The following is a 14,307-nucleotide window of genomic DNA, read 5'->3' as shown; positions in this document are numbered from 1 at the left end:
GCCAGATCTGGCCAGTTTATTAGTATTATTATATATTTTTTTCAATTTTATCCCCCTTTCTCCCCAATTTTCGTGGTATCCAATCGCTAGTAATTACTATCTTGTCTCATCGCTACAACTCCCGTACGGGCTCGGGAGAGACGAAGGTCGAAAGCCATGCGTCCTCCGAAGCACAACCCAACCAAGCCGCACTGCTTCTTAACACAGCGCGCCTCCAACCCGGAAGCCAGCCGCACCAATGTGTCGGAGGAAACACCGTGCACCTGGCCCCCTTGGTTAGCGAGCACTGCACCCGGCCCGCCACAGGAGTCGCTGGAGCGCGATGAGACAAGGATATCCCTACCGGCCAAACCCTCCCTAACCCGGAAGACGCTCGGCCAATTGTGCGTCGCCCCACAGACCTCCCGGTCGTGGCCAGCTGCGACAGAGCCTGGGCCAAACCCAGAGACTCTGGTGGCTCAGCTAGCACTGCAATGCAGTGCCCTAGACCACTGCGCCACCCGGGAGGCCCCCAGTTTATTAATTTAGACAGGCCCTTTGATCAATTCTGAACATTTATAAAAGATATGTATGTGTGCATCGCATGTGAAAAATGGCCGGCCCCCTGAATTGAACCTTTTTTACATCTGGAACACGTAAGAATATAGTTGAATAGACCTGGAATATAACATTGGCTGTTCCCTTCTTCCCGCTGGTCTTCTGTTGAAATACGAATACTTTCCGTATAGAGATTTTATTCACACACATAAGCATGGTATGGTGCGACACATACGTGCACACACACACACAAACAATTTACCACTAACACTTGCAGTGAGGATAGAACTGTGAAATACAGCAGAACAGGCTTTTCAATTCTGAGAAAGTAAAGAAGCAATATTCAGAAAATGCATTTGAAGAAACGACTCAGTGGTCCTACTTCCTCCTTTGGAAGACACAGAATAGGGGTATGATTCTTCCTGCTGTGTGTCTGGTGGAGAAGTGTGATTCCTGGCCATGTCTTCATAGACCGAGTCAGGAAAGACCTGGGGTGTGGATCATCCAAAGTTACAGCACCTCTTCACCTGTGAAACAGGAATTTTGCTTCATTCATATATTATGCGCTACAAGCAATTATATTCTTATTCAACCACTTTTTAATTATTCTTGGACATTGATTAAAACTTCTCTAGGGTAGGGGGCAGCATTGGGAATTTTGGATGAAAAGCGTGCCCAAATTAAACTGCCTGCTACTCAGCCATAAAAGCTAGAACTGTTTGAATGATGTCTGTGAGTATAACAGAACTCATATGGCAGGCAAAAACCTGAGAAAAAATCCAACCAGGAAGTGAGAAAACTGAGGTTTGTAGTTTTTCAACTCTTTGCCTATCGAATACACAGTGTCTATGGGGTCATATTGCACTTCCTAGGGCTTCCACTAGATGTCAACAGTCTTTAGAACCTTGTTTGATGGTTCTACTGTAAAGGAGGGGGGAATGAGATGGGATTGAGTAAGTGACAGAGTGCCATGAGCTGACCACGCGCATTCACGTGAAAGTTAGCTTGCGTTCCATTGCATTTCTAAAGACAAAGGAATTCTCCAGTTGGAACATTATTGTAAATTTATGTTTAAAACATCCTAAAGATTGATTCTATACATCGTTTGACATGTTTCTATGGACTGTAACGGAACTGCTAGACTTTTTGTCTGCACCTAGTGATTGTGCTTCATGAATTTTGATTACTGGGCTAAACGCACGAACAAAAAGGAGGTATTTGGACATAAATGATGGTCTTTATCGAACAAATCAAACATTTATTGTGGAACTGGGATTCCTGGGAGTGCATTCTGAAGAAGATCATCAGAGGTAAGTGAATATTTATAATGCTATTTCTGACTTCTGTTGACTACACAACATGGCGGATATCTGTTTGAGTTGTTTGGGCTCTGAGCGCTGTACTCAGATTATTGCATGGTGTGCTTTTTCCGTAAAGTTCTTTTGAAATCTGACACAGCGGTTGAATTAAGGAGAAGTGGATCTAAAATTCCATGCATAACAGTTGTATCTTTTAGCAATGTTTATTATGAGTATTTCTGTAAATTGATGTGGCTCTCTGCAAATGCACCAGATGTTTTGGAACTACTGAACATAACGCGCCAATGTAAACTGTAAGAAATTGTATAAGATACTGGTAACTTGTTTTAACCACTTCTCAACATAAGCTATTCTTGGCACAACATGCACCCATCCCCACTACTTTGTCAGACCCACACACACATCCCCTCCCCCATGAATAGGGCCTGTGAAAACAAACGCACATGCAGGATGCCTTTGGATGTGACTAGGACAAAGAACTGTGTGAAAAGCCAATGGAATGTCGACATCAGGCCGAACAGGACTACCCACGACCCAGATCGACCAATCGGAAGGCCAGACGACAAGATCAACCTACTTTGCTTGTTGCCTATATAATCTGTATGTACTGCTTAGAGGGCCTCTCTTCTCCGACGATTCCATAAGAATCAGACAGAAAGGGGCCGTGCACGCTTTTGCCTGATATCTTTACACTTGAATAAAACGGCCTTATTATAAAATTATCCACCTCGTCCTATGTCTCCACTTGTTCTCCTGTCTCAAGTAAACGTTTTATCAACAAATTGGTAGCAGAGGATGGTTTTCTTCTCTGAATTCGGTCCATAAAAAGTTGATAGAGAAAAGAGACAAGTGAGAGACGGATCAGAGAGACGGGTGACCTGAAAAGGAGCTGCCGGGGATTCATCTCACCTCAGGAATCTGATCTAAAAGTCGACTAAACAAAAGGTAAGCAGAGCCTGTTAAATCAAAAATCTGCATATTGTATTATAGAGATAACCAAATTTAAGATCAGTGACTGAGTGTGAGTATGAATTTCCGTTAAATTTATTATATAAGTTGCATACTAAGGCATTGATGTAAAGATATTTGTCATATAGTCTAAGAATGAAAAGAGATGAAATGAGTAATGAGAAATGAGAAATGATTGACCACCGTAGAAGCGGGCCTAGTTGCTAGAACTAGAAGGATCCTGCACGGTTGAAGTGTCTGTTCAAGTTTGTATCAGTGTCCGGGACTAGAAGTTAGTGTAAGTTGAAGATGTAAGTTGTTGGCAACCTCGTACACGCCTCGGACACCCTTCTAGGTAGCATCGGAATTAAACTGAGCTTGATCATTCGGGAGCTCGTGCTGAATTGGCAAATCCGGGTCAGGTTAATAACTATTTTTTAACTGGTCGCCGCTCGGTACCTAAGTCCAAGCCTGAGCTTTAATGTGGTGAGGACTTAATCCTCTTGGCCATGTTTTAAATTCTTGTGACAGGTATAACTATGTAATTATGTTTTGTTTGTAGTAAACGTTTGGGTTAAGGGGATTTACATGTTCCCAGAGACAAGGTATCTTAAAGGGGCACACTCATATATGGAGTGTTCAGAGTTTTATTTTCTGAGTTTTAATTAATTGGGGCTCGGAAGATGAAACTCTGAATGTTCGATTCTGATACCTTCTGGGAAAGTATATAACAACTCGAAAAACTGAAAAACGCTGATAACTTTTGCAAAATAATTCCTAAAATTGAATTGATAATTATTTTAGCAGCGCTTGAGTTCGTAGATATATTGTTCCAGAAGGGCGATTCTGATACCTTCTGGGAAAATATATAACAACTCGATTAACAAAAACTGATTAACAGTAATAACTGCTGTAAATAATTCTTTGTGTACGAGTGTGGGGCACCAGAGATAAGTCGGTGTCAGCACCGAGAATACATTGCTGGCCTCGGCCAGTGACGGGCTAAGTGCACTAAGATAGTCAAACCTGATCCTGAAATTTACCATGGCAGCCGCTAATGGCCCAAAACTAAAGTTCAATGAATACCTAGAAAAAAAAAAATACAGGACAGGAAAGGGGGAAAGGAACAATATAAATGTACAGGCCCCAATCTCAAGACCTCGTGGGAGGGCCAATCAGACTTTGAAGGCTAAGATAGCCAAGGTATGTGCTGGGTCCAAATTGTCGTGGGTAGAGGCCTTTCCCCTGGGGCTGATGGCCATGAGAGCCTCTCCAGGGGCAGGGACTCATCTGTCTCCTCATGAGATCATGACAGGGAGGGTGATGTTTGGTCCACCAAGAGAGGGAGGTCATATGCCCGCTCTTGATGTACAACAAATTGCAATGTCTGACTATGTGAGAAAACTGACGGAACTTTCTGCAGCTCTCTCCAAACAGATTCACAAGGTCCAATGGCAGGGTATAAAGTATTTTGGGGAGAAAATTTGGAGAAGGACTGAATGAGTTACATGAAAAGTCACTAGAGGGCGCCATTGGTCAACTTGTGGAGGTTCATGGAATTGGGAGAAGGCAGACAGTTACATGAAACATAGAGGAAATTTAAAACGAATGATTTGAGGGTATTATCATAATTCTTTTTAAAGATAAGGGGTTCTTTAATAGGTCTAGACATGGTATGGAACACGAATATAAGGGGGTGTTGTAACCTTTGACCTGCATCATGGCTGTCTCTTGAAGTCTGATCAGCTTCGGGGGAGGGCCATGTAAATAATGCATTTGTGGTCATTTGGTATACTGGTTTTGAGGTAAATTGGTGTAAGTCATTATTTAGAGTAGGTAAGGTTGATACCTGGCCAGGGCCAGGTATCAAAAGGGGGAGGGGTACATTGTGGTCTAGGATAGGATGGGGCCTATTGAATAATAAACTAATTAAAAAAATTCTAGCTAAAAAATAGGCATAGAAGTCAAATATATAATCAGATAGAACAAATGAGAAACTGTTTGTTAACCAAACCTGTATGTCCAAGATTTTATGCATTACAGATGAATTAAAGGAGAAGGTGATTCACTCGACCTGGGGGCATATCGCACTTGGAGGGTGAGACACACTGACACTGCCGAATGATCACAGAGTTAAGGAGAAGAACTGTTGCTAATAAAGCTCAGGGGTCAACTCCTTAATGAAGAATTCCCTGACCCCGACCTTTCCTCACTGTGTACGTTCATAGAAGTGAAAGTGTTGCTTGAACTCTGGCTGATGATGTGTTCTCTGGGAGAGGATGGGGCTTTACAGGACTGCTTGTAGTCCTGAGCTGTCTGTTTAGGATACGATGGGGATGTTACCATCACAGTACTGCCAGAACCACCACCAGTTCCAACAGACCAGGTTCAGCCGGCCTCCTCCACCACTTCAAGACCAAGTCCCACGCCATCACCTGAACTCTACAATCTGGTATAGAAGTCCGTCCCCAGAAGACACCATGGGGGTTAAGGCATATGGGGGATATTACAGCTATAACACTGGTACAGGTAGAGGTATAGACTATGGGAGGTTCCCTACTGCTGCCTGCATCACTAATGTCACTATTAACTAGAGGTGTTGCTGATGTATGGTGGATGTGTGGACCTGCCAGGCGGTTGACCCCATTTTTGAAAGGAAATTGTCGTTGCACATGTGTTTTGGCCAGTCTGATACCACCATTGCCTATTATTGAGGTTATAGCTAACCAACTTCTGGGAGCTGCACATGACACAGAGACTCGGTACCAACCCAGGAGACGGCAGAACCGTGACGCTCCTTGGTCCGAGGGTACAGATAACATGCACACCAACCTGTTGGGGTCCCAATAGGGGTCCCCCACGAATACCAGACATCAAACAGGAATGATGGCCTGTGGCATCTATTGCCCAGTTTGGCCCAGCTATTGTTGATGCTAAGCAGAATGCTTGGATCAATTATATCTACTATAATCAACAATGATTTGTTAAACTACACCCACACAGTACTTACGGGGATGGCTGAACGATTGGAGGCTACCTCTCAAACCAGTAGACAAAATAGACTAGAACTGGACATGATTCTGGCCAACCAGGGAGGTGTATGTAAAATGATTGGAGAACAGTGTTGCACGTTTGTCCCTAAACAATACTAGTCCGGATGGGAGCATTTCAAAAGCTCTGAGTGGGTTGGCAAGGTTATCAGTGGAGATGAAGGGTCTTGCAGGTGTGAAGGAGAGTGGACTGTTCTCTGGCTGGGTGGTTGGTTTGGTAAGTATACTACAATGATGGTTACTGGATTTCTGACTCTAGTTGTTGTTCTTCTTATGCTCATGTGCTGTGCTGCCTGTATCATACCTTGTTTGAAGAAGTCTGTTACAGATGTGGCAAGGAGGCTGATACGGAATCAAGTTTTCGCAGGAGAGTGGGCCTGACAGAGGAGGACCCTTGGTTTGCTGTAGTGGAGGTTGTCGAATGAATAAAAAGTGATGTTTGTCCTCCCTGTTGTGAAGGTTTGAAGTTCCCGGGTGGCGACGAGCCCACCTGGTACAGGTTGTATAGAGGGATGGACCTGAGGGTTTAACATTTTCTCGTTTTTTGGTTAATAATGTGGGATTTTTGGACTCAACAAGGCTTTGAGGCGGTCCATGGACAATTGGCAGCTACATCCCTGATGGCATTTCAAAATAGAATCGCGGTGGATATGTTATTGGCAGAACGGGGGGGGTCTGTACTATGTTTGGTGAGCAGTGTTGTACTTTCATTCCCAACAACACAGCTACGAATGGGAGTCTGACTGTAGCATTGGAGGGACTTCGTACCCTTAATGGTAAGATGAAACAGCATTCTGGAGTGGACACTTCTATGTGGGACTCATGGATGGATGCTTTTGGTAAATATAAGACGCTGGTTTCCTCTATCCTAGTATCAATTTCCGTTTTTGCGGGCGGTCTTGTACTTTGTGGATGCTGTTGCATTCCATGTGCGCGCACGCTTGCTAGCCGTGTTATCACTGCCGCAATAGACCCTAATCAGGAAAGGGCCCAAATGTTCCCATTGCTTGATGATGGGGAAGCTGGACCTGTCTATCTATTTGAGGACTAAGAAACTTTTATGTCACGTCTCTTGTGAGACGTGAAGAGGGGGAATTAAAATTTGTCTTCTGACAAATTTTATCCCATAGCTTTGTCTTTTTTACTTTTATGTCACGTCTCTTGTGAGACGTGAAGAGGGGGATTTGTAAGAAATTGTATAAGATACTGGTAACTTGTTTTAACCACTTCTCAACATAAGCTATTCTTGGCACAACATGCACCCATCCCCACTACTTTGTCAGACCCACACACACATCCCCTCCCCCATGAATAGGGCCTGTGAAAACAAACGCACATGCAGGATGCCTTTGGATGTGACTAGGACAAAGAACTGTGTGAAAAGCCAATGGAATGTCGACATCAGGCCGAACAGGACTACCCACGACCCAGATCGACCAATCGGAAGGCCAGACGACAAGATCAACCTACTTTGCTTGTTGCCTATATAATCTGTATGTACTGCTTAGAGGGCCTCTCTTCTCCGACGATTCCATAAGAATCAGACAGAAAGGGGCCGTGCACGCTTTTGCCTGATATCTTTACACTTGAATAAAACGGCCTTATTATAAAATTATCCACCTCGTCCTATGTCTCCACTTGTTCTCCTGTCTCAAGTAAACGTTTTATCAACAAAACTCAGATTTTGGGATATAAATATGAACTTTACCGAACAAAACATACATGTATTGTGTAACATGAAGTCCTATGAGTGTCATCTGATGAAGATCATCAAAGGTTAGTGATTCATTTTATCTCTATTTCTGCTGTTTGTGACTCCTCTCTTTGGCTGAAAAAATGGCTGTGTTTTTCTGTGACTTGGCTCTGACCTAACATAATCGAATGGTGTGCTTTCATCGTAAAGCCTTTTTGAAATTGGACACTGTGGCTGGATTTACAACAAGTGTATCTTTAATAAAATGGTGTAAAATACTTGTATGTTTGAGGAATTTTAATTATGGGATATCTGTTGTTTTGAATTTGGCGCCCTGCACTTTGACTGGCTGTTGACGAGGTGGGACGCTAGCGTCCCGAACGATCCCAGAAGGGTTAAAAAAATGATGGATCTGAATTGCCCTTTGTCCATTTCAGTCACTACAATGACTGGCATTGAAAGGACATTGTGTTTTGACAGTTTAGAACAAAATATAAATCTACACACTAGTATTATGCTCTCAACATGTTTAGCAGGACGAGGACAACTTTTTTGATAAAGGACAACGTTTTGACAGATACACGTGATTGACCCATCACCAAGGCAACCTTCAGCACACTCACCCGTGGAGCGACCCAGATGAGGAAGATGACACACAGCAGGATGGTCAAGATGCTAATGATGATGACGTTCACCACGCCAGATGGGCACGGCTTCTCATTGGCTGGGTGAAAGGGGGTCAGCGTTACTGCAGTAGCTGTAGGACATGGCAGCTGTAGAAAATCTAATCAGTATCCTGCAGCACTCACACAAAATAACTATCAGAGACAGAGTTGTATCAAAGAAAAGCCACTGGAGAACAGTGTTTCTCAACTTGTTTGTATCGGGACCAGCAGGCTATGGTTGTTTATATTGAAACTAACACTCAAGAGTTGACTAAAATGGTCTGAAACACCTCAGTGACCGCTGCCAGTCCATTAACCACAGATTGAGAAACACTAGTCTGGATTCTAGATTACACACATTTTTCTACATGTGAAATTGAACGTTCATGATAAGAGTAAAACACATCACATCTAGAGTTCATTTATTTAGGCAAGTCAGTTAAAAAAAATATATATATTTTCAATGACAGCCTGAGAACAGTGGGTTAATCCCCGCCTTATTCAGGGGTAGAACGACAGATTTGTACCTTGTCAGCTCTGGGATTTGAACTTGCAACCTTTCAGTTACTAGTCCAATGCTCTAACAACTAGGCTACGCTGCCACCCCACTACAGTGTAAACATATACCTACCATTCACCACGACCAGAGTGGAGCCTCTTCCTTGGTTGATATCATTTTCATACGTGGTTTCATTATATTTTGTGTAAATACACCGGTAGAATCCTGTGTCCTCTATGGTCAGGTTACTGATGGTGATGGTCAGTTGGTCCACAGGTCCCTCAGTCTTCACTCTGTCCCTGTAGCCTTCCCTGGGGGTCAGCTTGGAGTTACGCTGGTAGTAATACAACACCTCCCTGTCCAGCCCAACATACAGGAACATTCCGTTCTGGTCTTTTAGAGTGGTGGAGCACTTCCTAGTAAACTTCTCCCCAGTCTTCACCCAGAGAATGGCTTCTATATAAAAGAGAGGGAAGGAAGAGAAACCATGGTTGTTAGATTCAAAGATACATATGTACCATACTGATGATTTAACACAGAATCAACCTAGATTTGTGGGAATAAACAGCTTGCCTTACCTGCTGCTGTGGTCAATTCATTGAATGACAAGTAGAACAGCAGCAAACACTTCAGCAGTAACATCACCATCACCACAGCTGCCTGTATACTGCTGTCTGTCTCTGTCTGACATCTACTTAGAAAGAACAGGAAATAGGATACATCTGACATCACAGTCCCTCACAGTCAACCACACCTTCATGTATTACTGCAGTGGTTCCCAACCTTTTGCGGTTACTGTACCACCAACAGAATGTTGCTCTGCCCGGCGTACCCCCGAAGGACCCCCTCGTGCATTTTAACCGTAAGCCTATGGTCTAATCATGCGTCTTCTTAAGTTCCCACTGTGGACAGGTCAAGTACCTCCATGGGTCCTAGTACCCCTGTTAAGATCCACTGTATTACTGAACACGATACACAATCTAATTTAGATTTCTTTATTGAATCAAATTCTCTATATATGTTATTACAATTTCAATGGTTTATTGTGTTAGTGTGTTGGACATAAAATATGGTGAGTGGAGAGTTCAGATGGATTGCATTGTTATAAAACACAACAGCAGATCCAACTGTAAATTCACATATCTACAGGCATGCTAAAGCATATCAAAGTTACATCATGTTGTATTCATGTTATTTATCTTTCAGATGTCGATTTTTCTCAATGTTAATAAAACTCAGCTCAAATCTCTTCTCACGCTTTGCATCAGAATTTAAACGTGAGGAGAGAATTCCCTCTAGTGGACATGTTGCTTCTGTTCAGTGTCACATGTCTAACTTCAACTCAATCAATCCAGGGTTGTAAAAAATGTAGAGGGACCACCAGAACATGTCCAATAAGAAATGAATACAACCCTGTACTGTCACTGGGCTACAAAAGTACAGTCTTTAGGTACTTTAACAAGACAGGACACGTTCATGGATATGTCTGCTTTTTGTCTAACTGCGCAACCAGGATATGAATACACACACGGGAAGTGTTTTCACCAGTAGCGTGCCGTGGGCCTGGGGCCTGGGCCTTCAGTGAGGTCCTACACAGTCCCACCCGAATTAATCCACCTCTTATTACAGAAACGCAGTATAACCAGGCGTTGCGTCACCTTGAAATTGAAATTTTTATTCAGCGAATTGCAGGGGAAGAGTACAATACAGTACAGTTCAACTAATAGGCAAGAACATAGTCGAGTGCAACAGAGTTATATTAATATTCTTCTTCTATCCATTTCTGGTCCACAAACTTTGAGCTTTAAGTCCCCAAAAAAATAATTACAGTGTGTTCACTGAACAGCGCATTGTCGCACCCAAAGCAGTTTCACCGTGATGACAAAGACACATAACTATTCACTGAAATTAAAAGAAAGAAAACAAATAATTTGCAACATAGGCTATTTGCCATTTTATTTTGTTAATATATAGGGTATTTAATATTAACGAAATAAAATGCGAAACATACATACACATTTAATAAAAAATAACATGCATTGTATGCCTACTCACCAAAGACTGATTATTTGAACACAAAATCCTTCCTCCTTTCTTTCCTCAAGAAGACTTCAATGACTCTGTTGTACAGTCTATCTGTGCGTTTTAGTTCCACCAATAAGTCCTTTTCTATCGACATGGAGGCTAATGCTGAAAGCCGAGTCTGTCCAGTAGCATTTCTGGAATACGTTTTGATTCGCTTTAAGGCCGAGAATGACCGCTCGACAGAAGCCGTGGACACAGGGATAGTCACTGTCACACATGCCAATGTGTAAAGTTGCCCCATGTCCTCATTCAGATTTTTCTGCTTAAGGAAATCAAGGAGATCAGAGGGACTTTTCCCTTCAAAATCAGTCATAGCATACATTACAGTCAGTTCTGTTTTTAGCTTGGATAGGTCGAACAGTGTTCCGTGACTCTCTGTTAAGGTGGAGAAGGCTGTTTGCGGGAATTTTTTCCGGTAGGTCTGAAAGTGCCGGGGGTCCAGGAGGGAGAGAAACATTAATTTTTCGTGGTCTTGAAACCTGTTTCGTATCTGGCAAAGAATGTTGTCCAGAATATTGCTGTGGAGTTGTTGATAGTATGTGCGAGGGTCTCCTTGTGCTGGGCCTCTGCCTGCGTTGGGTGAACCTCTCTCGCTCAATAGTGTCACAAAACTCGTTCACCCTTGTCACGCAGAATTGTACATCCAAAGTTTGTTTCTGTAGAATTCCAAAAAGCACATCCGAATAATTAAAAATCCCATTGAATGTTTCAAGCAAAAAACAAAACTCAAAATCATCCAAACGTGCATTAAATCCATCAGCCATAAGCACAGTATCCCCGTCATGGTCATCATGATGTTCCAGTAAGTGGTTAAACAGCTCCTTTAGGGCAACTCTCTTTTCAAAGACTGCATTGACCAATCTAGATGTATATTGCCACCTCGTTGGTGCAACCTTAGGAAGACGACGCTTGCAGATGTCATCCAGCAGTTGCGTGCGCTTAGGGGATCGTGAGAAAAATGCTGCAAGGCCATTGAGGTTGGCAAAGAAGACCTTGCATTCTTTAAGCTTTGAGGCTCCTTGAGTCAGTACTACATTTAGTCGATGTGCATAGCAGTGAATGAATAAGGCCATCGGTGCCCTCTCCTTAACTTTAGCCTGCACCCCATTGAGTCCAGATGCCATGACTGCTGCGCCATCAAAACACTGTGCCACAACTTTATCCAGACTACATTCATTTTCCTCCAAGAAACGGAAAATAAGAGCGGCAATGTCATCAGCTCGCTTGCCGCTTGTCACATCTTCAAATCGGATAAATCGCTCCTTGACTCCTGTGTCCGTCACATAACGCAGGACGAGTGAGAGCTGTGCTGCATTTCCCACATCTGTTGTCTCGTCCACCATAACAGCAACAAAGGGAGCTTTTTTAATCTCCATTTTGATCTCTTCTCCCATCACTTCAGCAATAGCATAAATTAGGTCATTTTGTATTTTGCCGGACATCCCAATGAACACTTTGTTAGTGGACAGGTGGTATTGTAAATCTGTGTTGCTTTCAGAAAGAAAAGAAAGAAGCTCCACGTAGTTCCCTTTGTTTGTGGAGTCAGCACTTTCATCGTGTCCCCTAAAAGAAAGTTCCTGTTTACCCAAAAACATGACACAATCAATGAGTCTTTTCAATATTTCCCTATTTTTCTTCACCTTTTCATTGTGCAGCTCCGTTGCCCTGCGCGATTGTTCATTGAGCTGTAGATCCACTCGGGTGTCCCCAAAAGTTTTCAAAAGCACCATTGCTTGTAAGTGCCCAGCCGTACTTTGGTGTCTCGTTGCTGCCTTGGTTAGACAACTCAAGTTTGCAAAGCCAGTGTGGCTCCAAACACCAAATCGATCACTTGCAAATAATAGGCATTCCCAGCAGTACAGTTTGCAGTGCTTCTCGGAGCCTGTGAGCCATTGGTAGCGCTCGTAGTTGGAACTTTGAAAGTGGCGAACGAACCCCTTTCCCGCCTGTGACAGGCTTTGTAGCATCGGCGTCGGGCGACCTCTCCTTACAATGTCTAACTTTTCTTGAAAAGTTCGTCTTGAGAATGGCGTTATAATTATATCCTCGACCAAATCGATATCTTCTCCTCCTTCCGCCATTGTGGGTTGAAAAAACAGCTTAGTCGTACGCAAATTAATTCGTTTATCAAATTCAGTTTCCTAGTTCTGAGGATCTGCATAGACCTGCCCATAGGACCTGCTTCTCAATATTGGTAATCCAATCAAAAGACTACGCCTGCTAGCTGGCTCCTGTGTAAGGAGAAGGCCTTGCTGGCCCTGACGGCCCACCACTGGTTTTCACCTATTGAGAGAAATTGTTACACTGTTAATACATGGTGTATGAGGGGAGATGTTTGCGTTAGACATTACATTATTTACTACACTTCTACTACATTTGTATACTCACATCCTTGGTCTCAATTTCGGCTGCTAGCTCTGTTTCTGCTTCTAGCTGGGAAAACCTTGTGTCTATATATGGATCTGTTGACCTGAAAAATAAAAAGTGACAAACATAGCACTTGCATGGTTATGATTCGAAAGTGTTAGACTTTTCATGGCCCATGTTTGACATCAGTGACATTAAGACTACATTTATCATTTGCAAACTCCCCTCCCTGGTCAGTGATGATGCGGTTGACAAGTCCAAAATCAAGAAGTTTGTTGATGACTTTTGAAGCGATCTCAGTTCCTGATTTGCCCTCCAAGGGTTCAGCAATTACCCATTTGCTGAAGAGGTCAGTCTTGGATAGGGCGTACTGTTTACCAGACGCTGTTCTCTTCTCAAGAGGGCCAATGAGATCGATGCCCAGGACAGACCATAACTGTCTAACTTTGATAGGAAGCATCATAGGGGCCCTAGCCTAGCATTTGGTTTGGTACAGCGGCGGTTAATATAAGCCTCGCTGTGTGCCTATCCGACCGATGCAACATGTTTTGTTGTTTGTTACCTCCACCTGCCATGCATATTATTACAATGGATATATCCAAATAATTGGCAATAGAAACTAAGGTAAAACAAATGGAAATGCACATAGTTTGCTGACATTTCAGCTGCTTGATGTGATTGCTGTCATGCTGAATTTCCACGATACGGATTGAATTGACTCGCTAGCAAAGCAGAAGTAACGTCAGTCACAAAGTTAGCACTTACCTAGTAGATAGTTCCTTCCTGCAGATGTTTCCAAGTACTGTTTTGAGATGACTGTCTTGAACAAATACATGCACTTTCAATCGAAAAAGTAGAGCCAAGACCTTGCAATCGCATACAAAAATCCTCACATGAATCCTCAGCACTTTGAAGCGCGAGGCCGGATTGGCAGACGTAACAAATGCACGCACCCACAGAAAAGTTTTTAGCGGTCAAGGGAAGGCGTGAGATAGAGACATCTGCAGAAGCTCAGCCATCCACACAAAGAGACGCGCGTGCTGTGAGAAATTTTACATGACGTCACGATCAGAACGACGCTTAAACGAAGCTTAAAGAGGGGGTGAAGAGCTTCAACCTCCTTGGGTTCAACAGTTCTTTGTTT

General features: G+C 43.1%; 1 protein-coding gene across 1 annotated transcript; it reads right to left on the bottom strand.

Moving 5' to 3' along the window:
• Positions 1-498: 498 nt before the first annotated feature.
• LOC120032962 (V-set and immunoglobulin domain-containing protein 1-like) lies at positions 499-9,378 on the bottom strand. The gene is made up of 4 exons (XM_038979239.1): positions 9,290-9,378; positions 8,844-9,167; positions 8,171-8,271; positions 499-1,064 (listed from the first exon to the last, which is right to left on the bottom strand). Exons 1-4 carry the CDS (start codon positions 9,357-9,359, stop codon positions 1,038-1,040), a joined length of 522 nt encoding a protein of 173 aa, XP_038835167.1. The 5' UTR covers positions 9,360-9,378; the 3' UTR covers positions 499-1,037.
• Between the last annotated feature and the right edge of the window lie 4,929 nt (positions 9,379-14,307).

The sequence above is a fragment of the Salvelinus namaycush genome, chromosome 39 (genome assembly GCF_016432855.1).
Source record: "Salvelinus namaycush isolate Seneca chromosome 39, SaNama_1.0, whole genome shotgun sequence".
In the NCBI taxonomy this organism is placed as follows: Eukaryota; Metazoa; Chordata; class Actinopteri; order Salmoniformes; family Salmonidae; genus Salvelinus; species Salvelinus namaycush.
This window is presented reverse-complemented; position numbering and strand designations above follow the sequence as displayed.